The following is a 24139-nucleotide window of genomic DNA, read 5'->3' as shown; positions in this document are numbered from 1 at the left end:
TTTAAAAACTTAGCATGGTTTGAGCTCTTCCATTCAAACAACAAGGATTTTTTGCATTGGATATATGTTTAGTTCATGACATGGAGGAGACTTTAACATAGTACAAGAAAGGCTAATCTAGGGGGGGGGGAGGGATGTACTAATATATTATCCCTTGGATTCTTATTATAAGGACAAACTTCAAATATTATCCATGTGGTTTTGCATTTTTTTACTTTAGTACTCTGTGGTTTAAACTATATCAATTTAATATCCTCTGATTTTATTTTTCTGTTTTCGTCAGCTACTCCGTTAATATTTCGTTAAATTATATACAAAAAACTTTATATACCAATCTAAGTTTATTGAATATTTATTTTAGTAGCTTTTAGTTTTAACTTTGTTACTAATTTAGCGAAAAAAAATTAGTAGAATGGATAATAAAAAGAGAAAAAATGAAACTGCGGGGTACTAAATCGATACACTATAAACTACAGGGTATCAAAGTGAGAAAGTGAAAAACTACGGGGATGGTATTTGAAGTTTTTTTTATTATTATTTGAATATTTAGAGTTTGAAAGTTGTTGTTAAAAGTTAAAGAATTTGTAATACTCAAATAAAAATACACCACCTTAAAGCTTGTTTTACTAGAGATTGGATCTACCAATATTTACAACCTGGGAGATATCGCCAAAGAAAAGGGGACGATAAAATGATGTTTCCCTAAATTAAAGAACACAGCGAGAAAGGTTTTGTGAGAAGCTATTGGTTCACGGGAACGGCGAGAGACCAATTGATCAATAGATCACGTGGCACGTATTTATGAGACGAAAGATGACCCCGCTATTCACGCGAGTACGTAGAACTATACGCGCTACTTATTAATGTACGCACTTATGTAATACAACTAGCTAGCAGCCACTCTTTCACCGACACTGCGACATGTTCAGGAATTTGTGGGCTTAACACTCCGAGGATCAAAATTCAAATGTGTGACTTGCACGTGGTTCGAACCACTCCAATAACTCGAGTCGATAACCGACCGTCCCTAGAGCAAGTGATAAAAGACTTGATGGTTGGTATTCAAGATCCAAGTTCGAATTCTAGTTGATTCATATTTCCAGGTAAGTTTATTTCTGAATGAAATAAACGAAGCGGGTAGCGTGCTATCTATCTCTCTCTAAAAAAAAAAAAAAAAAAAACTCGAGTCAATATATAAGAACACTATTATACATATATGATATACTGGTCAATTAATTATAAACTTTATGCATGTTTTTGTGCAAAAAAAACAAAAAAGGGGCTAAATTACAGAAAACTTCGTTATTAGTCATCGGTTTTTTCACTTTTTCTTCATATCATTTAAATATCTATACTTTACTTTCTTGAAAAATAAAAAATATTCACAGAGGTACGGTATTAATTATGATAGTGAAATGACCAAATTGTCCCTCACCACCTTCGTCTCCAATCTTTCTCGGTCGTCGTCTCTTCTTTTCTGTTTTTCGCGTCTTACTTAACCGCAGTTCCAACTCTATTTCCTCCACCTACTTCCTCTCTCTCTCTCTGCACCCTCGTCACCCCTTCATTTTGATGATGGTAGGAGGAAATTGGGATGGACATGGATGGAGAGGTGGGTCGGCTAAGGAAGAGACAGCGAAGGAGCACGAGAGCGCGCATGTGTGGGCGTGGATGGAGGGATGGCGGAGTAGGGCGAGTCGGCGTGGGCGGCGAGAAGGGAGGCGGCAATGTCGAGGGAAGGAGGCTGAGAGTATTTTGAGTATAAAAATATATATAATAATAGAATGTAAATGAAACTCTAAGGAATACTGACGGCAGGAACCAAAGTGAACATTTCTGATTTTTTAAGGGGGCAAAATATAGATTTTTAAATTGGAAGAAAAAAAAGTAAAGAAACGAATATCGATAAGAAATTTTTTTGTAATTTAGCAAAAAAAAAAACTACTTTTTTTTTTTACAGACCATTTAGTACAAGTCATATATGTAGCTATCAAATGCCCCATTGTGAACGTAATTAAGGAAAATCTTGTGGACCTATTTGTGAAGGACAAGAATGCTAATTTATTGAATCTTGTACCTACAGTTAGAGTAGACAAAATTTTGGTGGGCATCCGTCCCCAAACAATTTGCTTGGGGACGAAGCTGATGGGCGCCACGTGTGTACGGGCGCCATTGCTACCCCCTCTCTCTCTCTCTCTCTCTCTCTCTCTCTCTCTAAAAATTGGAGCTCACAATTTTTTTATTTTTTTTTTATTTTTATTTTTTGCCGTTTCGGAGGGTCGCGATGGACCACGCGGCGCCCAATTTTGTTTGGGGAGAATGCCCACTAAATTTCTGTCCAGTTAGAGCCAACAATTGGATTGGCCCATGTCCAATTTTAGCATTAGCTTGCTCTCAAGATAAAAAACAATAACCTGGACGGCTTCCACCACATCACAGATAATATCTCTTCTTAAAATTGAGAATGGTTACCACAAATAAACATGTATTTGTGAACCATGATTTCCTAGCCCGGCCCATTAGACCAGGTCCAAGCCATAGCTAAAAACTCAACCTCGCCAATAAGTATTTAATTATTCGACTCAAAGAGAAAACCCCTCTCCACGAAAGTGAAATTAGAAATAACTTGTTTCATTTATTCCATGATCGTAATTAACCTTCTCCCACTTTGAGTTTTTACAGCTGATTTATTGGTTTGTTTCCCAAAACAATTAATTAACTCGAAAATTAATGTCATATTTACTCGTGAATAATCCTACTCTAACATAATTAATATATCATGTCAACTTCTCAAGCGAATCCCAAGTTACTTATTCCAAGCAAAAAAAAGGGAATAAAACACAACGTGCAACCAAAGCATGCTCCTCCGAATCTTACCAAATTAGAAAGCATGCATTATTTGTCCCAAAAGGTCGTATAATTAACATATAATCCCTTAGATTTGATTTACCAATCACAACATTATTATAGTAAGCAAAGTATAAAAGGAGAAAAGAACCTCCTTTCTTGTGCATCAAACTATACCCTTCCTCCTTTAGACCAAAGAACCTTTCTATATATGTTGCTAGGAGTGAGAACATATTGTATATATACATACATACATAACTCCTCTTGGACACTCATAACTCCAATGGCGCCTCATAATACTAATAACAACCTTAATCTCTTCTTCTTCTTCCTCTACCCGCCATTAACGCACTATTCAAGGACTCGTTTCTCTCTGAAGCAGAAGCGTTCGAAGAATCACTACTACACCAAGCGTGCTTTAATATCGATGAGCATGAAGCGTGCATATCACGTCTAAAATTCGCGCCTGAACGAGGCGATCCACGGGGGCCTCTCCCAATTCTCCATGCGGCGATCCGGGGAACAATCTCCGACGCAGTCCGCACAGTCACCGGCATCTCAACCCTCGCAACGCACGTCAAGAGCCGGCGGGAGGAGATGGCGATCGACGACTGCGTCGAGCTGCTCGGCTACTCTGTCGACGAGCTCGAGTGGTCCCTCACCGAGATGGTCAACATCGACATCGGCGTGCCCAGCTACGGCTCGCGGCATGACGGTAACATCCGCGCGTGGCTCAGTGCAGCGCTGGGGAACCAAGACACGTGCCTCGACGGCTTCGACGGAACAGACGGGCGGGTCCGACTTGCGGTGGAGCGGAGGGTGGCGCACGTGACGCAGCTTGTGAGCAACCTCCTCGCCATGCACAAGAGGCTCCGGAGCGTAATTCTCCACGTCGGGCTCCCGAAGAACGTCACTGAAGGGGGCGGCGCCGACCGGGGGTTCCCGACGTGGATGACACCGGAAGAAGAAGAAGAGTTGGTGCACGCGGGCGCAAAATCCATGCGGGTGGACGCCGTGGTGGCGGCGGATGGGTCCGGAAGGTTCCGGACGATCAGCGAGGCTATAGACAATGCTCCGAGTTATAGTACGAGGAGGTATGTTATAATGGTGAAGAGGGGGGAGTATAAGGAGAATGTGGTGTTGAAGAAGAAGAAGACGAATATTGTGCTTGTCGGGGAGGGAATGGGGTTGACCGTAATTTCCGGAAGTAGGAGCTTCATGGCAGGGTGGACCACGTTCAGGACTGCTACTTTTGGTAAGAGCCCATATATTATTTTTGCTTATGATATTAGTGGACCTAATGGCCCATTAAGGTATTGGGAAGGACCGTGAATTACTAGGCTCATTATTGTGGCTATACTAGGCCCATTTACTACTAGGCTCATTAAGCTCCGAGCCATTTTTCCGTATTCATAGGATAGAATGGTCTAAAACATGGTAAAATAAATGTATTACTTGTAACCCATATAACAAACACATTTAACTTGTGAATTTTCTTGTTGTGGATAGGAAAAATTGAGTTTTTGGCATCATAGTGAATAAATTAGTACCGCTTCAGCTTGCATGATCTTCTTTGTTTCTTATATATTGCGGATTGATTATTGTATAATTGACAACTGCAGCTGTGTCCGGTTCGGGATTCATTGCGCGGGACATAACCTTCCGCAACACGGCGGGCCCACAGGGCGGCCAAGCGGTGGCCCTCCGAGCCGATTCGGACCGCTCCGCCTTCTTCAGATGCAGCATCGAGGGCTATCAGGACACGCTCTACTCTCACTCCCTCCGGCAGTTCTTCCGCGACTGCAACATCTACGGCACCGTCGACTTCATCTTCGGCAACGGCCTCGTCGTGTTCCAGCACTGCAACATCTATCCGCGAAGACCCCTCCCCAACCAGAAGATCACAATCACGGCCCAGGGGCGCAAGGACCCGAATCAGAACACGGGCTTTTCGATCCACAATTGCTTCGTAAACGCGGCCTACCCTACGTACTTGGGCCGACCCTGGAAGCCATACTCGAGGACAGTTTTCATGCAATCGTACTTGGGACCCGGCGTTCAGCCGGCAGGTTGGCTCGAGTGGGCCGGAAATGTTGGACTGAATACGCTGTTCTACGGAGAGTACATGAACTACGGGCCAGGGGCGTCCCTCGGCCGGCGAGTCGGTTGGCCTGGGTATCATATTATAAGGGATGCGGCGGTCGCTGGCATGTTTACGGTGCGGCGATTCATCGGTGGGCTTTCATGGTTGCCGGGAACTGGTGTTCTTTACACAGCTGATTTGCTCAAATAGATTGATTTTTGGTTTTTTTTAAATTAAATTTAAGTCTCGTATTATATTCACTCCAAAAGAGGAAAAGAATAGAATTATATAGTTTAGTTTATTTTACGTTTAACATGATCGGTAACAGTATTAGTAGTTTAAACTATTATCAAAGCAAACCACCACTAGGTGCTAGCCTATAAAGTTAGCCAGGTTGGGGAAACAATCTAGTAGGTTAGTTACAAGGTACAATTAGTAAACTTTGCTAACATTTTGCTAACATTTCTACCACCTAAAAAAGATTTATTTTACTATGCATTGATTATATTTTTATTTTGGTACACTTTTGAGGTGCTCAAAGTCATAAGCTACCAATTAGCTTGTTGCCAAACTTAATTCGTCCCTTCCAATCTTTTCATTCTCTCTCAGAATTATTCTCTCTCTCTCTTTCTCTCTCCATCCCCATGCATTAATGTTGGAATCTAGCAAATCAAATGCCACCTCTCTCTCTCTCTCTCTCTCTATATATATATATACATATATTCCTCTCATCTTTGACTCATATCAAGCTAAAATCCAAATTTCTTGTCTCAGAAACGCGTCTTCGAATTATGTTCCTCTCATCTTATACTCATGTTATGTTGGCTCTTCATTTCGAAGCCTACGACTTTATATATCGCTAAAAAATTAATTACTTACTATGAGTTTGGTGATCAAATCCACTACTTTGCTTTCGTACGTATAATAAAATTTACACATAATTAAAGTTGATCCAAATCGGACCATTACTGATTCTTATTAATTTTCGGATCGAATCAGCCAAATAGGCCGATCCAATTCATTTCCACTCCTAGCTATATAGCCACCTAGTGCTTTGTGGCGGTGCCGCACCATCTTCGTTTAATAAATAAAATGAGGAAAAAAAAAAAAACTCAGTGCTTAGTGCTTCACAAATTTACTAAACCAGTATGTATCTCATATACTTGTTGCGTAGTGTTCTCTAAAGTCAAAATTAAGCATTAAATTAATATGCGTATTTAATTAAGCATTCCCTTAATTGGTCCACGATTGCCATAATTTGCATAAGTATTTAATATTTTGTGGATGTCTCAATCTTAGTGTTCCGTTTGACTTTGGTTGGCATGCACAATGCGGTTGACTTACAATAATTTTACTTTTTGCACCGATTGTCGGTGATATTAAATTCAGCTTATGGTTAATTGGTGTTTGCTTTAATTTATACCCAAAGTTAATTAAGGCCTAATTTAATTAAATTTTAGTTTATCATTTGTTTCAAAGGTTCACACCTGTTTAGAGATTCAACTATATATCAATACTTGCATCAAACGGCCAATAGGGAGAACATGTGGTGGGTGCACTAAGATCACATGCAAATGCACATGCGCATCATATGTAGAAACCAAAACAAAAATAAAAAGGACATGTAACTCTTCTTTTGTGAACTTAATTTTCTTTAATAAGGACATAAATTGTTCATGGTTACAATTTAGACATACAGTTTTAAACGGTGAATGGGTTCCAAGTCAATTTTGACCTCAAAACTCTAGATTTAGACCGGTGAATATCCACATACTGTGGGTCTCAAAGGCCATCATGGTTGGCACATTGTTTACCTTGGAGAATATCAAATATAAAACAAACATTGCTAAGGGTACCCCAAAAGGCTTCTTAAAAATTAAGCTGTTGATGTTCTAATACAATAATTAATATGTTATGCACAAATTGGCGTTTATAGTGAAAATTAACTAGCATGCATATTAGCATATATAGAAATAATAAATACTAAATAATGGAAGAGGTTCGTCAATACGATGCTCCTTGGAAATATTGTTGATGTTTTTTTTTTTTTTTGAGAAAAAGATAGCAAGCTATCTGCTTCATTCATAAAGAATATTGTTGATGTTATATTAATATTTATTCTGTGGAAAGCTTTAGATGGTTTTTGTTTATAAAAATCATTTTAGATTGCGAGTATATCAACATGTTATAGAGGATCTTTTGCGATGATTGAAAACTTTTTCTAAAACAAGAAACTATTGTGTACAGATCTTTTGAATGGTTGTTTGTACAAGTTATTCGTATGTTTGTATTTGTAATATCAAAAAAATTAAATTAATTTACTCGTACAGTTCAAACGCCATTACAGAAGTGTCAGTACATTCGCAATAACGCAAGGGAAAACACTTTTTGGGTCAACCAAAGCATTTCCGAGCTATTGACTCCTTTGTGTTGACTCCTGCCTAACTATGCATGCATCTCTCTCTCTCTCTCTCTCTCTCTCTCTCTCTCTCTCTCTCTCTCTCTCTCGTATCAGTGTCCAGAATCCACCTCCATTATTTGGTCTCTCTCTCTCTCTCGTAGCAGTGTCCAGAATCCACCTCCATTATTTGGTAAATTGGTATGGTCTTTTTCCACTCGTTTCTTGGCTCCTTCCACGTTGACTATTAGACCCACACAATCCTTTATATAAACCACTCCCCTCTTGACACCACCCCTCACCAAATAATACAAAGCTCATCTCACTAAACCCGCACAATGTGCTCCACCACCATCACCATTCCCTTCCTCATCTTCTCCTTCCTCCTCCTTTTCACTCCCTCCCTCTCTGCCCCACCACCGCCACTTCCAGTCCCTCCGTCCACCGCCTGCAATGCCACTCTCGACCCGTCCTTCTGCCGATCGGTCCTCCCCTCCCGCGGCTCCCAAAACCTCTACTCCTATAGCCGCTTCTCCCTCGCCAAGTCCCTCGGCAACGCCTACAAGTTCCTCAACCTCATCAACCACTACCTCTCCCCTCACCGTGCCTCGAAGCTCTCCCCTACCGCTGTCGCCGCTTTGCAAGACTGCCGCCTCCTGTCGGGACTCAACATCGACTTCTTGACCTCCGCAGGTGCGACGTTGAACGCCACCAATGCTCTCCTCGACCCGCAGGCCGACCAGGTGCAGACGCTGCTGTCGGCGCTCATGACCAACCAGCAGACGTGCCTTGATGGCCTCCAGGCCGCCGCATCCGCATGGTCGGTCAAGAAAGGCCTCGCCGTCCCCATCTCCAACAGCACTAAGCTCTACAGCGTCTCCCTCGCGCTCTTCACCAAGGCTTGGGTGGCGCCCAAGTCAAAGAAGCCGAAGCCCAGGAAGGGCCTCACCCCATCGCGGCTCCCCACTCGGAGGAGCCTGCTTTTCCATGAGGTAGTCTGAAATAACCATTTTTCTCTAAAAATTTACGCACACTTTAGTCATGTAATATATTGATAATGTGACACCGCTTCCTAAGCATTATAATTTCTAAATGTACATAAATATAGAGATACCTTGTACTACACTTGTAGCCCTGCAGTGTAGTAATTTTTTTGAGTCAGGAAGTGAATATAACAACACTATAAAAGTTCCAGGCTCAAAATATCTGATACATTTTACCTAATTGGTTTTTTCAGTAAAGTTAAGAGATGGGTTTTTTAAAAAAATCTTTTAAAAATGTTTAAGTTAAGAATTTTATTTTAATATTGTATGCTCAACAGGTAGAGTACATGGGTCGACACGACGAATTGCCTTTGAAAATGTCGGAACCGCAAAGAGAGTTATTCGAGAAGAGGAGAGGGCGGCGGCTGCTTCAGGCGTCGGAAGGCGCGATGGTGCACGATATCGTGGTGGTGAGTCAGGACGGGAGCGGGAACTACACAACGGTCGGGGCGGCGGTGGCGGCGGCGCCGAATAACTCGGATGGGACTACTGGATACTACCTGATATACGTGGGTAGTGGGGTATACGAGGAGTATGTAGTTATTCCGAAGAACAAAAAATTTCTTATGATGATTGGGGATGGGATAAACCAAACCGTGATCACAGGAAACCATAGCTTTGTCGACGGTTGGACCACATTCAACTCCGCTACATTTGGTGAGTTCGAAAATAAAAATTCTTGGTTCAATTAAATGAAATTTTGATTTTCTTTTTTTGAAAACAATGAATGATTTGTGGAAATATTCTAAGAATAATTTTTTTGGCTAATGAATGAAGGTGGATGAAAGAATCACAAAGAGCTCTTGTGCATGCTAATTTCAGAAAATAGAAATCGATTAATCACAATTTTTCAATTTTTTATTCTATAAATAATTGGAGATCAATAATTACACTTGGAATTTTCACACTTCTATAGTATTATGTCCCTTATCATTCGAACTATAGTACATATTGAATATTACTCTATAGCTGGCAAATTTTCTTAATCGCATGTGCAAAATGTGATTTTCATTGCAATTTAGGCTCACTCAAATTCAAAATTAAATAATTTTAAAAATTATGGTCCCCTCTTATCGATCCACGCTTGTCAGGGCAATTTGAAAGTGTTGTATATTTGTTGTTGTTGTTGCATTGTGTCATTAATTATCTAGGACGAAGTTGCCTACATGCTTTCTAGATCTCTCTCTCCAAAAAATTTTTTTAAAAAAAATCTAGGACAAAGTTACAGTGTTTCCAATTAAGTTACATGAAAATTTGCTACATTGTTTGGATTAATATATAAGAGGCATGTGACAACTCACTCGGCATAAGTTTGTTTCTAACTTGCATTAATTATTATGAGCACTTCACTAGTTAAACTAAGTCGAATGGCTTGAGATTGCTCTTGTTGAGAATTTTTCCCATTAATATATTTTACTACAAAACATACCTAACAAAATTAGGTCACTCAGAATTGTCACACCCACAAAAGACAAAGAAGATTAGATTAATTTATTACCGACAATAATGAAGCTAGAGTACCATAGGGTTTCAAGAGTTACAATACATACATTGGTACTAAATCATAGATGTTACTACAATTTCATAACTAGTTAGTGACAATAATGATTTCGTGACGTAATATATGGATGCATGCCATTTAATTTGTAACATAGTTTGATGTTGAGCTGTATATTCCCCAAAGAGCAAAATATTAAAGAAAGGCGCTTATAGTTATATACCTAATATAATAAAGACAAATATATTGTCATCACATTTATGTCAATGCTTACAGCTAAGTGGTAAAACACCAATTCTAGAATTCACTTTACTGCACCATGAACTGAGAAAATTAATTTTAATAAGATAAGAAAAAGATATTTTACTACAATCTAATTGTAGATCTTGTTTACCACATTAGAAGATTCTTAATGTTGATGTTATTAATAATTAAATTATTTTTGAAGGAAACTTCTAAATTGGTACTGATCAATCCACTTATTTTTTATTCTGCAGCTGTTGTTGGACAAGGGTTTGTTGCTGTGAATATGACTATTAGGAACACCGCAGGCGCAGCTAAGCATCAAGCGGTCGCGCTACGAAATGGTGCAGATCTCTCGACCTTCTACAGCTGCAGCTTCGAGGGGTACCAAGATACCTTGTATACCCACTCCATGAGGCAATTCTACCGAGATTGCGATATCTACGGCACGGTCGACTACATCTTCGGCAACGCAGCGGTCGTGTTCCAGAACTGCAACATCTATTCTCGGCTACCCATGAATGGCCAGAGCAACACCGTCACGGCTCAAGGCCGGATTGACCCGAACCAGAACACGGGCATTTCGATCCAGGACAGCAACTTCGTGGCTTCGCCTGACTTAGCAGCAGATCCTAAGTTCGCGATCACATACCTGGGTCGTCCGTGGAAGAATTATTCGAGGACGGTGATCATGCAATCTTTCATGGACAGCTTGATTGACCCATCGGGGTGGATGCCGTGGAACGGAGACTTCGCGCTGAGTACGCTGTACTATGCCGAGTACAATAACACCGGACCAGGGTCCGCGACGGGCCAACGAGTCACATGGCCCGGGTACCATGTGATAAATGGAACCGATGCGGCCAATTTTACCGTGACTAGCCTTGTTTTGGGGGATAATTGGTTACCTCAAACTGGAGTGCCTTACTTGAGCGGGTTACTTGGATGAGATGCTTAATTTGGCCTTATTCAATTTGTAGTTGTAACTAAACTTTGAATTAGCAAACTATATTTTGCTTATTTAGGTCATTCATTCGACTGTATTACATTAGTTAAGCAGTGTTATGGTCTTATTATGATTAATAATAATGGCTCCCTTTTCTTAATGTATAAAATGCGGAATATTGCAATACCTGATCGTTTAAACTAGAGCATGTATACGGAAATGATTTATCGTAGTCATAATAGGGTCAGGCCGGACCTTTACTAATTCGGTCTAAACGCGAAGTTTATAGTTACTGGACAAGTTGGGCCTGAATGAGTGTGAGCCCAATTGCCCACAACATTTTCGGCTCAACTATATGATCTTTTGGGCTTTTTTATGAAAACCAAACCCACTTATGTTCATAGTTTAGTGCCACGCTGGTTGCTTTGGCCCATTAAATGTACACTCCCCAACCACTAAAAGAGATTGTGGTTTCTTTGACATTTTCTCCTTTGCAGGGTTGGAACTTTTAGTAGAGAGGAGCCTTTATGTCTTAAGGAAGCAATGGTTTTTAATGCAAAGCAAATCATTCTTCGAGAACGGGTTACGGGATTGACCAAGAAAAGTGTTATGCTTCAACGGTGATCTATTTTCTTAATTATTCTATTTCTTAGTAGTAAAATAGGAAACATGCATGGAGGTATAAAAATAAAAGAAAATTGCTCTGCTTAGCATTTCTCTTTGTCAATGGTAATACCCTTTTAAAAAGAACACTCCCCCAAGCTCCGTTTCCATTTTCCAAAATGGCTCCCCATAATACTCGTACACATATTACCACCCACATTCTCTGGATCTTCTCCTCCCTCCTCTTCCTCTCCACCTCTCTCCCCACCGAGCCCTCCCCCTCGGCCCCCGTGGACCCCACCACGGCCTGCCACGTCACCCCGGACCCCACCTTCTGCAGATCCATCCTCCCACCGGGCGGGTCCCACAGCCTCTACTCCTACGGCCGCTTCTCCCTCGCCGAGTCGCTCTCCAGCGCCTACCGTATCCTCACCTTCATCGACCGTTACCTCTCCGACAACACCGCTTCACAACTGTCACCAACCGCCATTGGAGCACTTCGCGACTGCCGACTCCTCTCCGCCCTCAACGTCAACTTTTTGACGTCTACTATATCGGCTTTGAACAACAGCACTGACGCGCTGGTAGACACGACAACAGAGACGGTGCAGACGCTGCTGTCTGCTCTCCTCACCAACCACCAGACCTGCTGCGACGGCCTGCAGGCTGCGGCGCCTTCGTGGTCGGCGCAGACCGGCATCGCAGCGCCTATGTTTAACAGCTCGAGGCTGTACAGCGTCTCCCTAGCCCTCTTCACTAAGGCATGGAACCCTGAGTGTAGGGGAGGGAGGTACCGCGGCGGGTTCACGCCGCCAAGGGTTCGGAACCCGCCGCCGGGCCGACGCCATGGAAGGACGCTTCTGTTTCATGAGGCGGAGCTGGCCCCGCATGGCAAGTTGCCGTTGCGCATGTCGGCTTCAAGCGAAGAGGTGGGTGCCTTCAGATAGATGACTATTTAAAAAACTGCTGATATACTGGCATGTCATGCGTAAAGCATTTGCCGACCAACTTTTTCAGCATTAGCTAATGCATATAATTAATAATCCATGGTCAATGAGTTACTTCGAGGTTAGAGATCAAATGTTAATTCTACATCCATTTTGTACTGACTCTTATATGTCTCGCGGATCTAGCATATTTTGGCCATATTTATCATGCAGCGATCGAGTTGATGTGATAAGTATATTCTTTAATAATAGGTGGTATTTGTTTAGTAATATATAGTTGGATCTTTTCTGTAACAGCTCAAGAGGAGGTTAGGCCGTCGGCTACTCCAAGCTGGAGAGTCGACTGGGGTGGTGTTGATAGCCGACATGGTTACAGTAAGTCAAGACGGAAGCGAAAACTACGCAACCATCGGAGCAGCGGTGGCGGCGGCACCGACGAACTTGGACGGAAGCACCGGATACTATCTGATATACGTGGTTGCAGGTGTGTACCAAGAGTATGTGTCGATACCTTCTAATAAGAGGTATTTAATGATGGTCGGCGATGGGATCAATCAAACGGTGATTACAGGCAATCGCAGCGTGGGTGATCGGTGGACCACCTTTAGCTCAGCAACATTTGGTTAGTATATGTACATAATATGTCTTTAAGATAATAACATTAAATGTGATTTTTACCCAGTAATAACGTGTAACTTATCTCTCTAATGGTATCTTAAAGCTGTCCTTGGCCGAGGATTCGTGGGCGTAGGGATGACAATCAGGAACACCGCAGGCGCGACGAAAGGCCAAGCCGCGGCCCTCCGCAATGGTGCCGACCTCTCGACGTTCTACAGCTGCAGCATCGAGGGCTATCAAGACACACTCTACGTCCACTCCATGAGACAATTCTTTCGAGAATGCGATGTATACGGAACGATCGATTTCATCTTCGGTAACGCAGCAGTCGTGTTTCAGAACTGCAACATCTACGCCCGGCTCCCCTTATGGGGCCAAGGCAACACAATCACGGCGCAGGCACGGTCGGACCCGAACCAGAACACGGGCACGTCGATGCAGGGATGCCGGTTCGTCGCGGCCCCTGAACTGGCTGCGGCGCAGGGCCTCGTGCGGACATTTCTCGGCCGGCCGTGGCAAGCGTACTCGCGGACCGTGATCATGCAATCGTTCATGGACAAATTGATTGATCCACGAGGGTGGACTCCGTGGTCAGGGAACTTCGGGTTGAGTACATTGTACTATGCCGAGTACAAAAACAATGGACCTGGTTCAGGGACTAGTGGACGAGTAACATGGCCCGGATATCACGATATAATTAGCAGCGGCGATGCGAGTAACTTTACAGCGAGTAGCTTCATTTTGGGGGATAATTGGTTGCCACAAACTGGTGTGGCCTACTCAAGTGGGTTGCTTTGATTTTTTTCATTTTTTTTTAAATTTCTTACTAATTACGTGATTTGAAAATGTCATTGCATGTTGAACACTTCAGCAATGTTACGGAACAATTTTGTTTTCGTTTTTTTTAAGTTGCTTTGTTTTGTTTCGTGACATTTGGAAAAAGCTATTACTTACCTTTATAATTCAAAAGAGTACTATATATATATGAATTGTATTTATGCTAGCAAGTGGCCAATTTGATGTCAAATGGTTAGGGTGCATCCCAAGTTGTTTCTCGAAATTTACACCCTTTTTTTTTTTTTCCGTTGGTGTGGTTTGATCACCCCAACTTCTGCAAAAAGCTTTTAATAGAAATTTTGCTGCATTAAGAAGAAAGAATTTATCGCATACTCCAACACAAGCCCATGATCTAGAAGTAATACAGGGTCTACCATTAGATTTTATCATAATTCAATATATATAATGCTAACATTGATAGATATAGTATAATAAATAAGCTCATGAAAAGCCATGTGAGAGCAACTGAAGGCCTCGACGTACGCATATTTTGATACAAACAAATTTGGTCCTACGTAAGAAAAGTCTACGTTTCATCTGAAGGCACATAAAAAGCAAACGAATAAGTCTCCTAACTTGGCAATATCTAATGTGTAAATTATAAATTGTTCAATTAGTTAACCATATGCATGCCTATGAAGTACGTGACAAGAAATATCGTCGGATTTGCAGTACCCAACATATAATAATGGTAAAAATTAAAAAAGAGATTAAAATGTAGCTAGCAATGAACAGATGGATCATGGATGAAATGAATTGAATTGAATCATTTATTAAGGATTAAGAGGAATATATATATATATATATATAGGAGGAGGAGGAGGAGGAGGAGGAGGAGGGATATATGAATCAGTGGAGGAGGCGGATGATGGAGATGGCGATGCTGCAGAGCCTGCTGACGTCGCCGTTGCGCTTGGTGAGGACGTTCTTGTGGTCCGGCACGGCGCGGCACCCGTCCTGGCACACCCGGACCCCGGCCAGCGCCGCCTCCGCCGCGGCCGCCGCGTCGGCGAACTTGCCAGCCTCGAGCGCCGCCGCCGCCCCCTCGAGCTGCTCCACGGTGTCCTCGTACAGCTCCTCGCACTCCCCGAGGCACTCCTCCTCCCCCTCCCCCGCCGCCCCCCGCGCCTCCGCCTCGTCCCGCAGCCGCGCCACCTCCTCCGCCGTCCCCGTCGCGTTCCTCTCCGCCAGCCGCACCGCCACCGCCGCCAGCCCCCGCGCGTCCGCCGCCGCACCCCCCATGTCCACCGCCGTCAGCGCCTCCACGCACAGCGCGGAGTGCACCGTCGTGCACTTGCACGTCTCCTCGATGACCTTCTTGTTAGGGTTAGGCTGTGATGCGGCAACGGCGATTGCGAGAGAGAGGACGAGAGGGAGGAAGAGGAGGAGGAGGAGGACGGAGGGCGATGCAGCAGCCATCGAATTAATAATTTTGTTTTTCTAATTTAAATTTGAAGATGGCAGGAATATAATCAGCGTGGGAGGCGGAAATGTAACATATATTTTCGCGGAATTTATAAAAGGAGAATTTGTTTTGGACCGTCGGAGAAAAGCAGTGGCTTTGCGCGGTTTCAGGGCTCGGAGTTTTGGACCCGGTCTCGGATTTCCATATTTAGCTCATGGTGGTTGGTACGTATGTTGGTCTGCGCTCGTCGGCCCAATAAGCCCATTAAAGATGCGCCCGCTTTAAGCTACGTGCGGTTTCTGTAAAACTGCTTTCTCGCGCAGCCTTTTCTAGGGGAAGTGAAAAAAGTCAAGGGAAAGAACAAATACATGTACTTCTAAACGGTTATTTGGTTATCTTATGAAATTGGGGACATTTTCTCGCTCTACAGATACATGTACTTCCAATTAACCAACCATAGCTAATTCACAGGAAATGTGGAATATCATCATCATCTGCGAGAAAGCCGATCATTCAACGACTGCGGAATCTTTTGAGTCGGGCTGACGCTCCCGCCGCGGCTTATTTCAAGCATTTCGAGAGCCTTCTGAATCTCCATAGTCATGGCACTATCTACGCTTCCCGACGAAAGCCTCTTGTGCGACTTTTGGAGATGGAGCTTTAATGAGCTCGTGCTCAGCCCCGCGTTCTCTCCGCATATTGGGCAGACTTTCATCGCCGGCCTCCTGTGCTGCCAATGCATGGAAGCTTTCCCGTGAAGCCGCTTGTCGAGTTCCAAAAGTACTTTGGCAAACCCGTCGTTGGGTTGAGCTCGGCGGTGGACCTTCTTCAGCATGTTCCATGCTTCGGAGAGAGTGTAGCCCCTGCGGAGTAGATGATTTCATTATAATGTAGATATGATTGTTATTCGTTGTTTAGAGGTCAGGTGTTTGAAAATTTAGTCCGCCGTTTTCATGTCAGAAACTTGAAGTATCTCTCTGTGAACAGCATTTGAAGGATCATAAATTCTTACTTTCTCAGCATTAAATAAGCAAGCACGACAGTGGCGCTTCGGCTTTTCCCTTCGAAACAATGGACCAGTACTTTCCCGCCAGATTTCTCAACATTGTCGATAAAATCTGAAGCTTCCTCAAAGAGATCACTGATGTCGGCATCCTCATCATCGCTTATCTGTGACAAGAATCAGAGATAAGTAGAGACAGATATATCACAATTGCATATCGGCGAGAAAAACAAAATCAAATAAACATCATGATGGACAGCTCAACGGAGGCCATAAGAACTTGGTAGGCAATCATGCTAGTTGTAGAGGGTAAATAAAATCTAAGGTTTTCCAAGGTCCAAAGAAGTTTTCGTGGGAAAATGAAGAAGGTTCTTACTGAAAAATTCTTGTACTCGAAAACGTCGAGATACTGAGAATCCGATTGCCCAATCTCATTTGAACATAAGCACAATATATGAGTTATACCCAAGTGTTGAAGGGTGTACATAGACCTCGCAGCGAGTGCTCCACCAATAAACAAGTTACCTGTAACCAGAGATGGCCGTTCGGTATTCGCAGCGTCAGAGATTAAAGCTATCCTCTCAAGAATATGCTCGAGTCTCACCTGAAAACAGTAATACTAATGTAACTTCGTCTCAAATTTCAGTTTGGAGGATACATGACAAATTACCTTAAGCTCATAGGCATCTACAACAATGTTGTTATCACTTCCCTCGAAGAATCCCGTATTAAAATTGTTATCTTGGCACAATTTGACCACATCCGTCCTAAGCAGTTCGTTCCACTGATCGATTTCTTTGCTCAACTCGGTGTCTGCCTATATACATGAAAGAAGAATTATCACTAGAAAAGTGAAACTTGTTACGGAAAATAGTCATTTTTCTATAAGAAATCCTTTACCTTGTAAAACTTATTAAAGTCCCGCAGCTTCATTGTCAATCTAAGACTGCGAGGCGGTTCTCCACTCCCTTTAAAATATCGACCGTGCCAATTGTCCCTATAAAGAGGAGAAACCGAATCCGAGCTTCCACGTGATCCAGAAGACGACGTAGACTTTGGAGTAAATTTCTGGTGCATTTCGGCATCACTAGACGGTTCACTACCCATCTGTTGCTTAGATGTAGGGGGAGAAGAGAACCCAAATCCAGTTGAATGTATCGACGATGAATCTGAAGTCCCAAAATCATCTTTCTCAGATTCTCCGGAGCTTTTGTTAATAATGGAAAGAAAAACTCGTAGAAGGCCATCCAACTTTTGGTATAGTGTGAGAAGGAAAAGATGGAATCCTTGCAAGTTCCTGAGGGCGGCGCGAAATCCGCCTCGAAATTCATGAACAGCAGCAGCCATGTCGGCCTCAGAGAGAGAGGTACATGAATCGATCGCAGGAATTACCTCTTCTGGTCCAGGAAACCCTAGTTTACCACCGGATATTTCATATAATAAATTGGAGGAATAGTCTGCATTGTTCAATATGAGCTCGACTAATTTTGGGTATCGCTCTTGGTCTTGTGCACGCTTTCCGGCTGGTGGTCGGCGAGGAACACCAGAATCAATGGCCACAATATGAAATTTGTCATTTTTCACTTCATAAGTAACTCGTCCTTTTCTAAATGAATCCGAGTTTTGAGACAATATTTCGGATTTGACCAAACCTAATCGACTATGTGCCGAGTTTGATCTTCTATCTTTCTGAAAAACACTAGATAAAATTGGATTAAAGCCTCTAGAATGATTGTTGGCTTCTTCCAAAGCATTCATGTTTGCGGATGCTGATCGATCAGCAATCATGAGATTTGCAGTATTACCGCGCCAGCCAAGCTGGCGGCAGGGGAGCCGATCCTCATTCCGAAGTATAAGGTCCAACATCAAGACCCTTCCAAGGGCGAAAGCAGTAATTTTGGCGGCTTCTGGAAAATCAAATGCATGCGAGCTCTCGAGTAAAGGTGAGCCGTGAACATAGCTGCATGATAAAACGATGAGGATATCAAAGAACGGTGTAATTGGTTTATCATGGGCTAAATGTGGGCATATATCTTGAGATATCAACTTATTACAACTTGGTTCTTGGAATTTTTTTTCTTTTTTTTGAGGGGGGAAGTTGAACTGTTAGTTCCGATCTTTTCTAGTTTTTCCGCTGTCATTCCTGAAATCATTTTCCATTAGAAATTCCCAAGGCATGCTCTAGACATGACCATAGATAATCAAAATGATTTTATTTTTTTGTTTATAGGGAAAATTTACCAAATACTGTGCAAACCAAATAGTGAAAGCGACAAGAGGGCCATCTAACACGATAATAGTCATGTTTAATTCACAATCCCAAAAGAAAAGTCGAGGATTTCAGAACAAAAGTGAAGCCGGAAATGACATTTGAAATATTAGGTAACATCAACTAATCAGGGACCAATCTGCTCAATAATTTTCTTTTTTTAAAAAAAAGTAGGGAGTAAATAAGTCTAAATATCCAAAAATATCTGAACATTTAACCCACTTAAAATTTTAGAAAGGTGCTGTTCATACTTCATTAGGAAAAGGCATCGGCTCAACTCAAGAGCTTCCAGCAACTCCGAACAAGTCATTTCACCTGCTTCATCTCTGTTTGAACCTGCCGCTTCTCGTGCCTTCTCAGTGGCATCTTTTATCCATTGCCATTCGGAACTAGAATTATGAATTACTCTAGCCTGCCATTGTTAAGAACAAAAAAATAAGCTAATTTTTGCTGAAATAATAAATTTGTCCTTTTTAAAAGAGAAAATTACACACTTGAGGAGTATGCAGTCCGAGCCATTTTGCCAACTCATAACCCAAACGTTCAGATTGTGTGGCCATCCTTGACGATGTAACTTTTATAACAGCAGCTGCTTCGTTTGGCAATTGTTCATCATTAACTGGAGAATTGAACAAAGCAAAGAAAACAACTCCACCAGAATTTACTGTCACCTGTACAAATTAGTTAAAGATTACTTAAAGAGATGCAAATGATGAGTGAGACCTGTCGAAAGTAACATAAAGTAATAACTAGTTCAAGTGAAGAATGAGGACCCAGCGAGCAATTGATAAGAAAAACTCAAATAAGAAAATGTGAGAATAAGTCATGTAATTAAACAAACATATCACTCTGCTCCAATCTGTTCAGTAATGCATTTCAAAATTTTTAAAAGAACTACTCGCATTTTCAGAAATTGCCACTACATCATTCACATCCTATATCCTGAGAAATTTGCATTTGATGACGCAATACAACTTTTGTATCCTTTTGCTTTCTTCAACCTCCATTTTTTACGTAGTAAATTATTGGAAAGATTACTCAAAGCATACATTTCTGGTGCCTGTTGGGCACTTTCTGGAGCAGCTTCTCCTCTCCAAGACATAGTAACAAGTGTTTGAAAGGTTGAAAGCTATGAGCACTTGCAGTTGGAATGTGGCAAAACCTGAAATGAACTTCTAACTCCTAAAAGCAAAAGATCCAATTTGAAGCTTCCGTTTCTGCTGCAACAGAAAGCTGTTTGCCATAATTTTATGAATCAATTGATGGCATTTCTTCAAATATATCTACTTAGAGAAAATCACCGTACCTCTAGAACTTTGCTCATTTCATCTTCAGAATGCTCGGTGCTGCTATTGTGTTCTGTGTGATGAAGAGACGATAACAAATCCCAGGAGAAGTCGCTCGATTCAATGTCCAACATAGCAGCCTTTCCCAGCCTGTCCCATAAACTCATCTCTGGCGGCTGGTCACATTCTGGCGTATTAACAACATCGCCACCAATCTCACTTGCATCTGTTCTCCTACCACTGCCCCCCCCAAAAAAATTTATTGCAATAAGGATAATATCAAGGCTAATATGAAGGACTCACTAAACAAATCAAGTAATACATAACGTAAACGTCCAATGAACTCCACGTAATGTCTCATGCTTAAATTCCTGACAAATGTTCAAACATATTCCACCACAAAAGGTTATGAACAAAAACAGATTACATCAAAGAGCCCACCATTGCATTACTCTCAAACAGAAACATTCACCAACTATAATTGGACCTACGCCGTAGGAACTACAGGATCTTACAATGCATTAAAAGGAATCAAATTTGCTAATTAAACAGCATGTAACTTTTAACTAATGAACTGAATCTAACATAGTATTACTCAATGGTATATACCATTACTCAATGGTATATACCATTACTGCAATAAAACCCAAAATTGCTACTGTTCTAAGCACACCTCTGATCATGGTGGCTAAGCGGGGAGAGGCACCCGCTCGGCATCGACTCCGTCCTCGAATTCCGACGCGGAAACCCCGAAGGCCGAAACCTCGCACTCCGCTTACGAACCAGCGCCAGCCATTTCTCGAACGCCTGTCCGGGGCTCGACAGATCTCCCAATAGCAGCGAAACCACCTCCACAAATCCAAACAACACCATCCTTACAATCATTGAATCACTAGAAAAGGGGAAAAGCTTTAGGAGTAGCATTGATAAACACTTACCCTAGAAGAGAACTTGATCTCTCTCTCCTCCTCCTCCTCGCCTTTTTCCTACAAAATAAACGAAAAGGGGGCGAGATCTGAGAATTGGGCATGTGGGTTTCGATCGGGCGACAACAATTCGAAGGAATCATTGCTGATCGTACCTTGGGGGGTAAAATGATGGTGGGGGAGGGGGAGGAGGAGGAGGAGGAGGGGTGGTTCTCCTCTGGATCTCCTTGTTCCATGAGAAGAGGAAGAAGAGGAACAAAGAAGGGGCAGGGGTAGAAAAAGTATAGGGTTTGTGTGGGTAGGGGATTATCTTAACCCCTCATTGCTTTTGGCTCCTTTTACCCTTTTTTTCCCTCTTTGATTTCAAAAAAGGTGACCGTTGCGGGCAACGGTCGGGGAGTGGTCTCACCTTTTTCCGGGCATGGGCGTGCCCTTTTCTCGCCACGGCGAGGGAGATGGGGATGATGAAGAGAGAGAGAGAGAGAGAGAGAGAGAGTGCGTGTTCTCAGTGGACTCCCACAGTTGCATAATAATATATATATATATATATATATATATATATATATATATATATATATATAAGTGGGGGTGCGTGTGGTGGTTCTAATGGTGCTCTCTGCATAGCCTCAGAGGTGTTCCTTTTTATGGATTTNTTTTTTTTTTTTTTTTTTGGGTCGGATTTTGCTCGAGAAATTACCGTATAGAGAAAATCAGGATGAGACACCAAGTTTTTGTTCGGTACTAAATGGAGCATTTTCTTTAAAATTGTTTTTAAAGAAAACAGAGGAGGACTGCTGATCTGTTTAGAAGCCAGGTTCTGAAACTGCAAGCAACTGCTAATAACACAAAATTGCAGGTGTTTGAAACACGTTGTTTGGAATGAAATGTAATTGGATTGATTTGGACTTTTTTTCCTTTTTTACTTTATGTTTTGTTTAGACTCAATAAAACTAGAAATGCGTAATTTACAAAATCACTAGTTACATAACATAAGGTAGCTAAGTACCAATCTTTAGATCGTGTGGTTTGAGCCTGTGTGCTTAAAATTGAGGGCTTGTGGAGTCAATATAATATTTCTATTTTTTGTTTTTATTTTTTTTGAGAGAATTATGGGCTTAGCTCTTTTACAGCCCTATTTTTTGTATATATCAGTAATCGAATTGCATAATTTGCACTAAATAAATCTATCTCAGGGAACAAAGTTTTCTCTTTTTTCTTCTATGAGAAAAATAGGGACCAAAGTGTATAACAATATTTGCAACAATAACGGAATTATAGACTCAGTTAAACCGTGGCGCGACATAATGGACATGTAGAACGAGAATCGAGCCACGCATCTATACACTCTATATGAAAACTGTGGTTACACCTCGGCAGTAGCCGGCCCTTTTCGCCGTCTTTGAACTCCGCCAAGCACACCGCGCACTCTAACTTCTTTCCATTCATCCCCGCCGCAGAAGGAGAAGAAGAAGAAGAAAACACGAAGACGGATAGTTTCGAAAGGGCTTCGGAAGCGGTAGCGGTTGTCGGCGTCGCAGCTGAGGAGGCGGTGGAGGTCGCGGCATCACCGCCTCTCCGATGTAGCCTGTTTTGGATTAGGAGGAGGATGCAGCAACAGCATAAGAGGATGGTTAGGAGTGCAAAGAAGGTTATGAAGCTTGTGAAGAGGAGGAGGTGTCCAAAAGTGAAGTGGTGGCTGTGATTGGTGGTGGTGGTGGTGGTGTTATGAGAGGAGTCATTGGCCATATGATCTCTCTAACAACTTAATAGAGGTATTAGGATTATGTGAGGGGTTTTGAAGGGCCAGGTTGTGTCCATTAATTGGTGGAATAAGTTGGATGATAATTGATTTTTGATATTGTTTTATGAGTAATCTGCTGGGTACCTCAGAAGATACCCCAATGTACTTTAATTTTAAGCTTAAGTACAAACTTTAATTTGGTATTTACAACTCTTACCAAAGAAAATAATTGTGTCTTTCCAGCATAATAGTGGTTTGATTTTCAAAATTAACGTCCAACTTATTGTCATGTCTAAAATTTAAGATGCCATATATATGCAATATGTCATATGTGCAAAACTGATTTATCAGTTATATTTTTTGATCTCGTTCTGAGACGTCTTGCGAGAGGCTAATAAAACTGCGATATTTAGAGAAAGGGGATTAGCTCATAAATAATGCAGGGGATTAAAGAAAATGACTGGTTAAGTGCTAACTGCACTGAAATTGTCAACTAGCAGATATTTAATTACATAACCAAGAAGGAATACAGCTAAAAGTCCTTTCCATTAAAGCTAACAATGATGTCATTGTTTATTCCAAACGGATTTGCTCAACAAGCTTCAAAAAAAAAAAAAAACAGCAAGAAAATAAAAGTTATTTAAATTGCTACCCACTTATTATACTCGACTAATTTAATTATGGTCTATCTTCTGTGTAAGAAAAGATTAAAATTTGTCTTTGGTGTTCCCCTTTTTTTTTTGGCATTTAGGATTGAGGCATCTCTTTCATGGAGAATAAGGCTCACGCTATTATTTTAGCCAATTGTTTAATAGGGAGTTTGGCCTCTTTGGACTCGAATCAGGAGTTTTCCTACTGCAACTCAAACCCATGAATCCTTGACCTCATCTTCTCTCTCTCTCTCTCTCTCTCTCTCTCTCTCTCTAATTTATTTAGCAATTATCACTGGGAATCCAATCGGCTAAGTAGAATCAACTCGTGCATGACTCACAACATAAATTAACCTATAATTTTTTTTTTTTTTTGTCTGTTAGCCTTTTTCTGGAGGCCCTGGGTGACTCACCCTTGTAGCCTAATTCATCTTTTCAATGAATGAAGCAGATAGTATGCTAGCTTTTTCAATATATATATATATAGTCTCGAGTGTTGTCAAATGTTGATGAAGCTAAAATTATTATAAATAAAAAAAAAAAAATTTTAGTTGGATCAATAGTATGAACACTGGTTACTAGCCGTAATTTTTCTGTATTAATATTCCTCTGGCGTAGGAAATCGACTTACACCTATTTACCAAAAAAAAAAAAGACAATCCAATGGTGCCATTTTTTCTCAAAATAACAAAAAATAACCATGTCTCCAAATCCACCAAACATATATATATATATATATATATATATATATATACTCTCACAAAAGTGATTAACATATAAATTAAAGAATCATTTC

At 41.6% G+C, this 24139-nt stretch overlaps 6 protein-coding genes across 7 annotated transcripts; 3 read left to right on the top strand and 3 right to left on the bottom strand.

The window, feature by feature from the left end:
- On the top strand, nt 3163-5424 carry LOC109708699 (pectinesterase; the record flags this gene model as incomplete). Its single annotated transcript, XM_020230516.1, has 2 exons — nt 3163-4102; nt 4470-5424. Coding segments are annotated over 2 exons (1611 nt in total), but the record flags the coding sequence as incomplete, so codon positions are not given.
- On the top strand, nt 7643-11203 carry LOC109708621 (pectinesterase-like). The gene is made up of 3 exons (XM_020230428.1): nt 7643-8320; nt 8650-9028; nt 10367-11203. Exons 1-3 carry the CDS (start codon nt 7667-7669, stop codon nt 11059-11061), a joined length of 1728 nt encoding a protein of 575 aa, XP_020086017.1. The 5' UTR covers nt 7643-7666; the 3' UTR covers nt 11062-11203.
- On the top strand, nt 11841-14024 carry LOC109708697 (pectinesterase-like). Its single transcript, XM_020230515.1, has 3 exons — nt 11841-12533; nt 12906-13230; nt 13330-14024. The coding sequence occupies exons 1-3, from the start codon at nt 11841-11843 to the stop codon at nt 14022-14024; spliced, it is 1713 nt and encodes a 570-aa protein (XP_020086104.1).
- Nucleotides 14651-15719, bottom strand: LOC109709347. Its single transcript, XM_020231535.1, has one exon. The coding sequence runs from the start codon at nt 15480-15482 to the stop codon at nt 14913-14915; it is 570 nt and encodes a 189-aa protein (XP_020087124.1). The 5' UTR covers nt 15483-15719; the 3' UTR covers nt 14651-14912.
- On the bottom strand, nt 15822-21467 carry LOC109709346 (dual specificity protein phosphatase PHS1-like). 2 transcript variants are annotated; one of them, XM_020231533.1, is made up of 11 exons: nt 21108-21460; nt 20965-21012; nt 20700-20875; nt 20047-20266; nt 19235-19411; nt 18992-19152; nt 17372-18431; nt 17142-17288; nt 16848-17075; nt 16481-16638; nt 15822-16331 (listed from the first exon to the last, which is right to left on the bottom strand). In XM_020231533.1, the coding sequence occupies exons 1-11, from the start codon at nt 21186-21188 to the stop codon at nt 15959-15961; spliced, it is 2829 nt and encodes a 942-aa protein (XP_020087122.1). In that variant the 5' UTR covers nt 21189-21460; the 3' UTR covers nt 15822-15958. The 2 variants fall into 2 exon arrangements, with proteins under 2 accessions (XP_020087122.1, XP_020087123.1); XM_020231534.1 differs by lacking the exon at nt 20965-21012 and having other exon boundaries at nt 20700-20918; nt 21362-21467.
- On the bottom strand, nt 22237-22698 carry LOC109708695 (RING-H2 finger protein ATL64-like). Its single transcript, XM_020230514.1, has one exon. The coding sequence runs from the start codon at nt 22696-22698 to the stop codon at nt 22237-22239; it is 462 nt and encodes a 153-aa protein (XP_020086103.1).

The sequence above is a fragment of the Ananas comosus genome, linkage group 4, assembly GCF_001540865.1.
Source record: "Ananas comosus cultivar F153 linkage group 4, ASM154086v1, whole genome shotgun sequence".
In the NCBI taxonomy this organism is placed as follows: domain Eukaryota; kingdom Viridiplantae; phylum Streptophyta; class Magnoliopsida; order Poales; family Bromeliaceae; genus Ananas; species Ananas comosus.
This window is presented reverse-complemented; position numbering and strand designations above follow the sequence as displayed.

Coding starts and splice junctions, on each gene's coding strand:
- LOC109708621 (XM_020230428.1), top strand. CDS start 7,667: ATGTGCTCCACCACCATCACCATTCCCTTCCTCATCTTCTCCTTCCTC. Junction 8,321..8,649: donor GGAGCCTGCTTTTCCATGAG/GTAGTCTGAAAT, acceptor TATGCTCAACAG/GTAGAGTACATGGGTCGACA. Junction 9,029..10,366: donor ATTCAACTCCGCTACATTTG/GTGAGTTCGAAA, acceptor TTTATTCTGCAG/CTGTTGTTGGACAAGGGTTT.
- LOC109708697 (XM_020230515.1), top strand. CDS start 11,841: ATGGCTCCCCATAATACTCGTACACATATTACCACCCACATTCTCTGG. Junction 12,534..12,905: donor GGACGCTTCTGTTTCATGAG/GCGGAGCTGGCC, acceptor TTTCTGTAACAG/CTCAAGAGGAGGTTAGGCCG. Junction 13,231..13,329: donor CTTTAGCTCAGCAACATTTG/GTTAGTATATGT, acceptor GGTATCTTAAAG/CTGTCCTTGGCCGAGGATTC.
- LOC109709347 (XM_020231535.1), bottom strand. CDS start 15,482: ATGGCTGCTGCATCGCCCTCCGTCCTCCTCCTCCTCCTCTTCCTCCCT.
- LOC109709346 (XM_020231533.1), bottom strand. CDS start 21,188: ATGGAACAAGGAGATCCAGAGGAGAACCACCCCTCCTCCTCCTCCTCC. Junction 19,412..20,046: donor AAATGAGCAAAGTTCTAGAG/GTACGGTGATTT, acceptor TAATTTGTACAG/GTGACAGTAAATTCTGGTGG. Junction 17,289..17,371: donor ACTTTAATAAGTTTTACAAG/GTAAAGGATTTC, acceptor TCATGTATATAG/GCAGACACCGAGTTGAGCAA.
- LOC109708695 (XM_020230514.1), bottom strand. CDS start 22,698: ATGGCCAATGACTCCTCTCATAACACCACCACCACCACCACCAATCAC.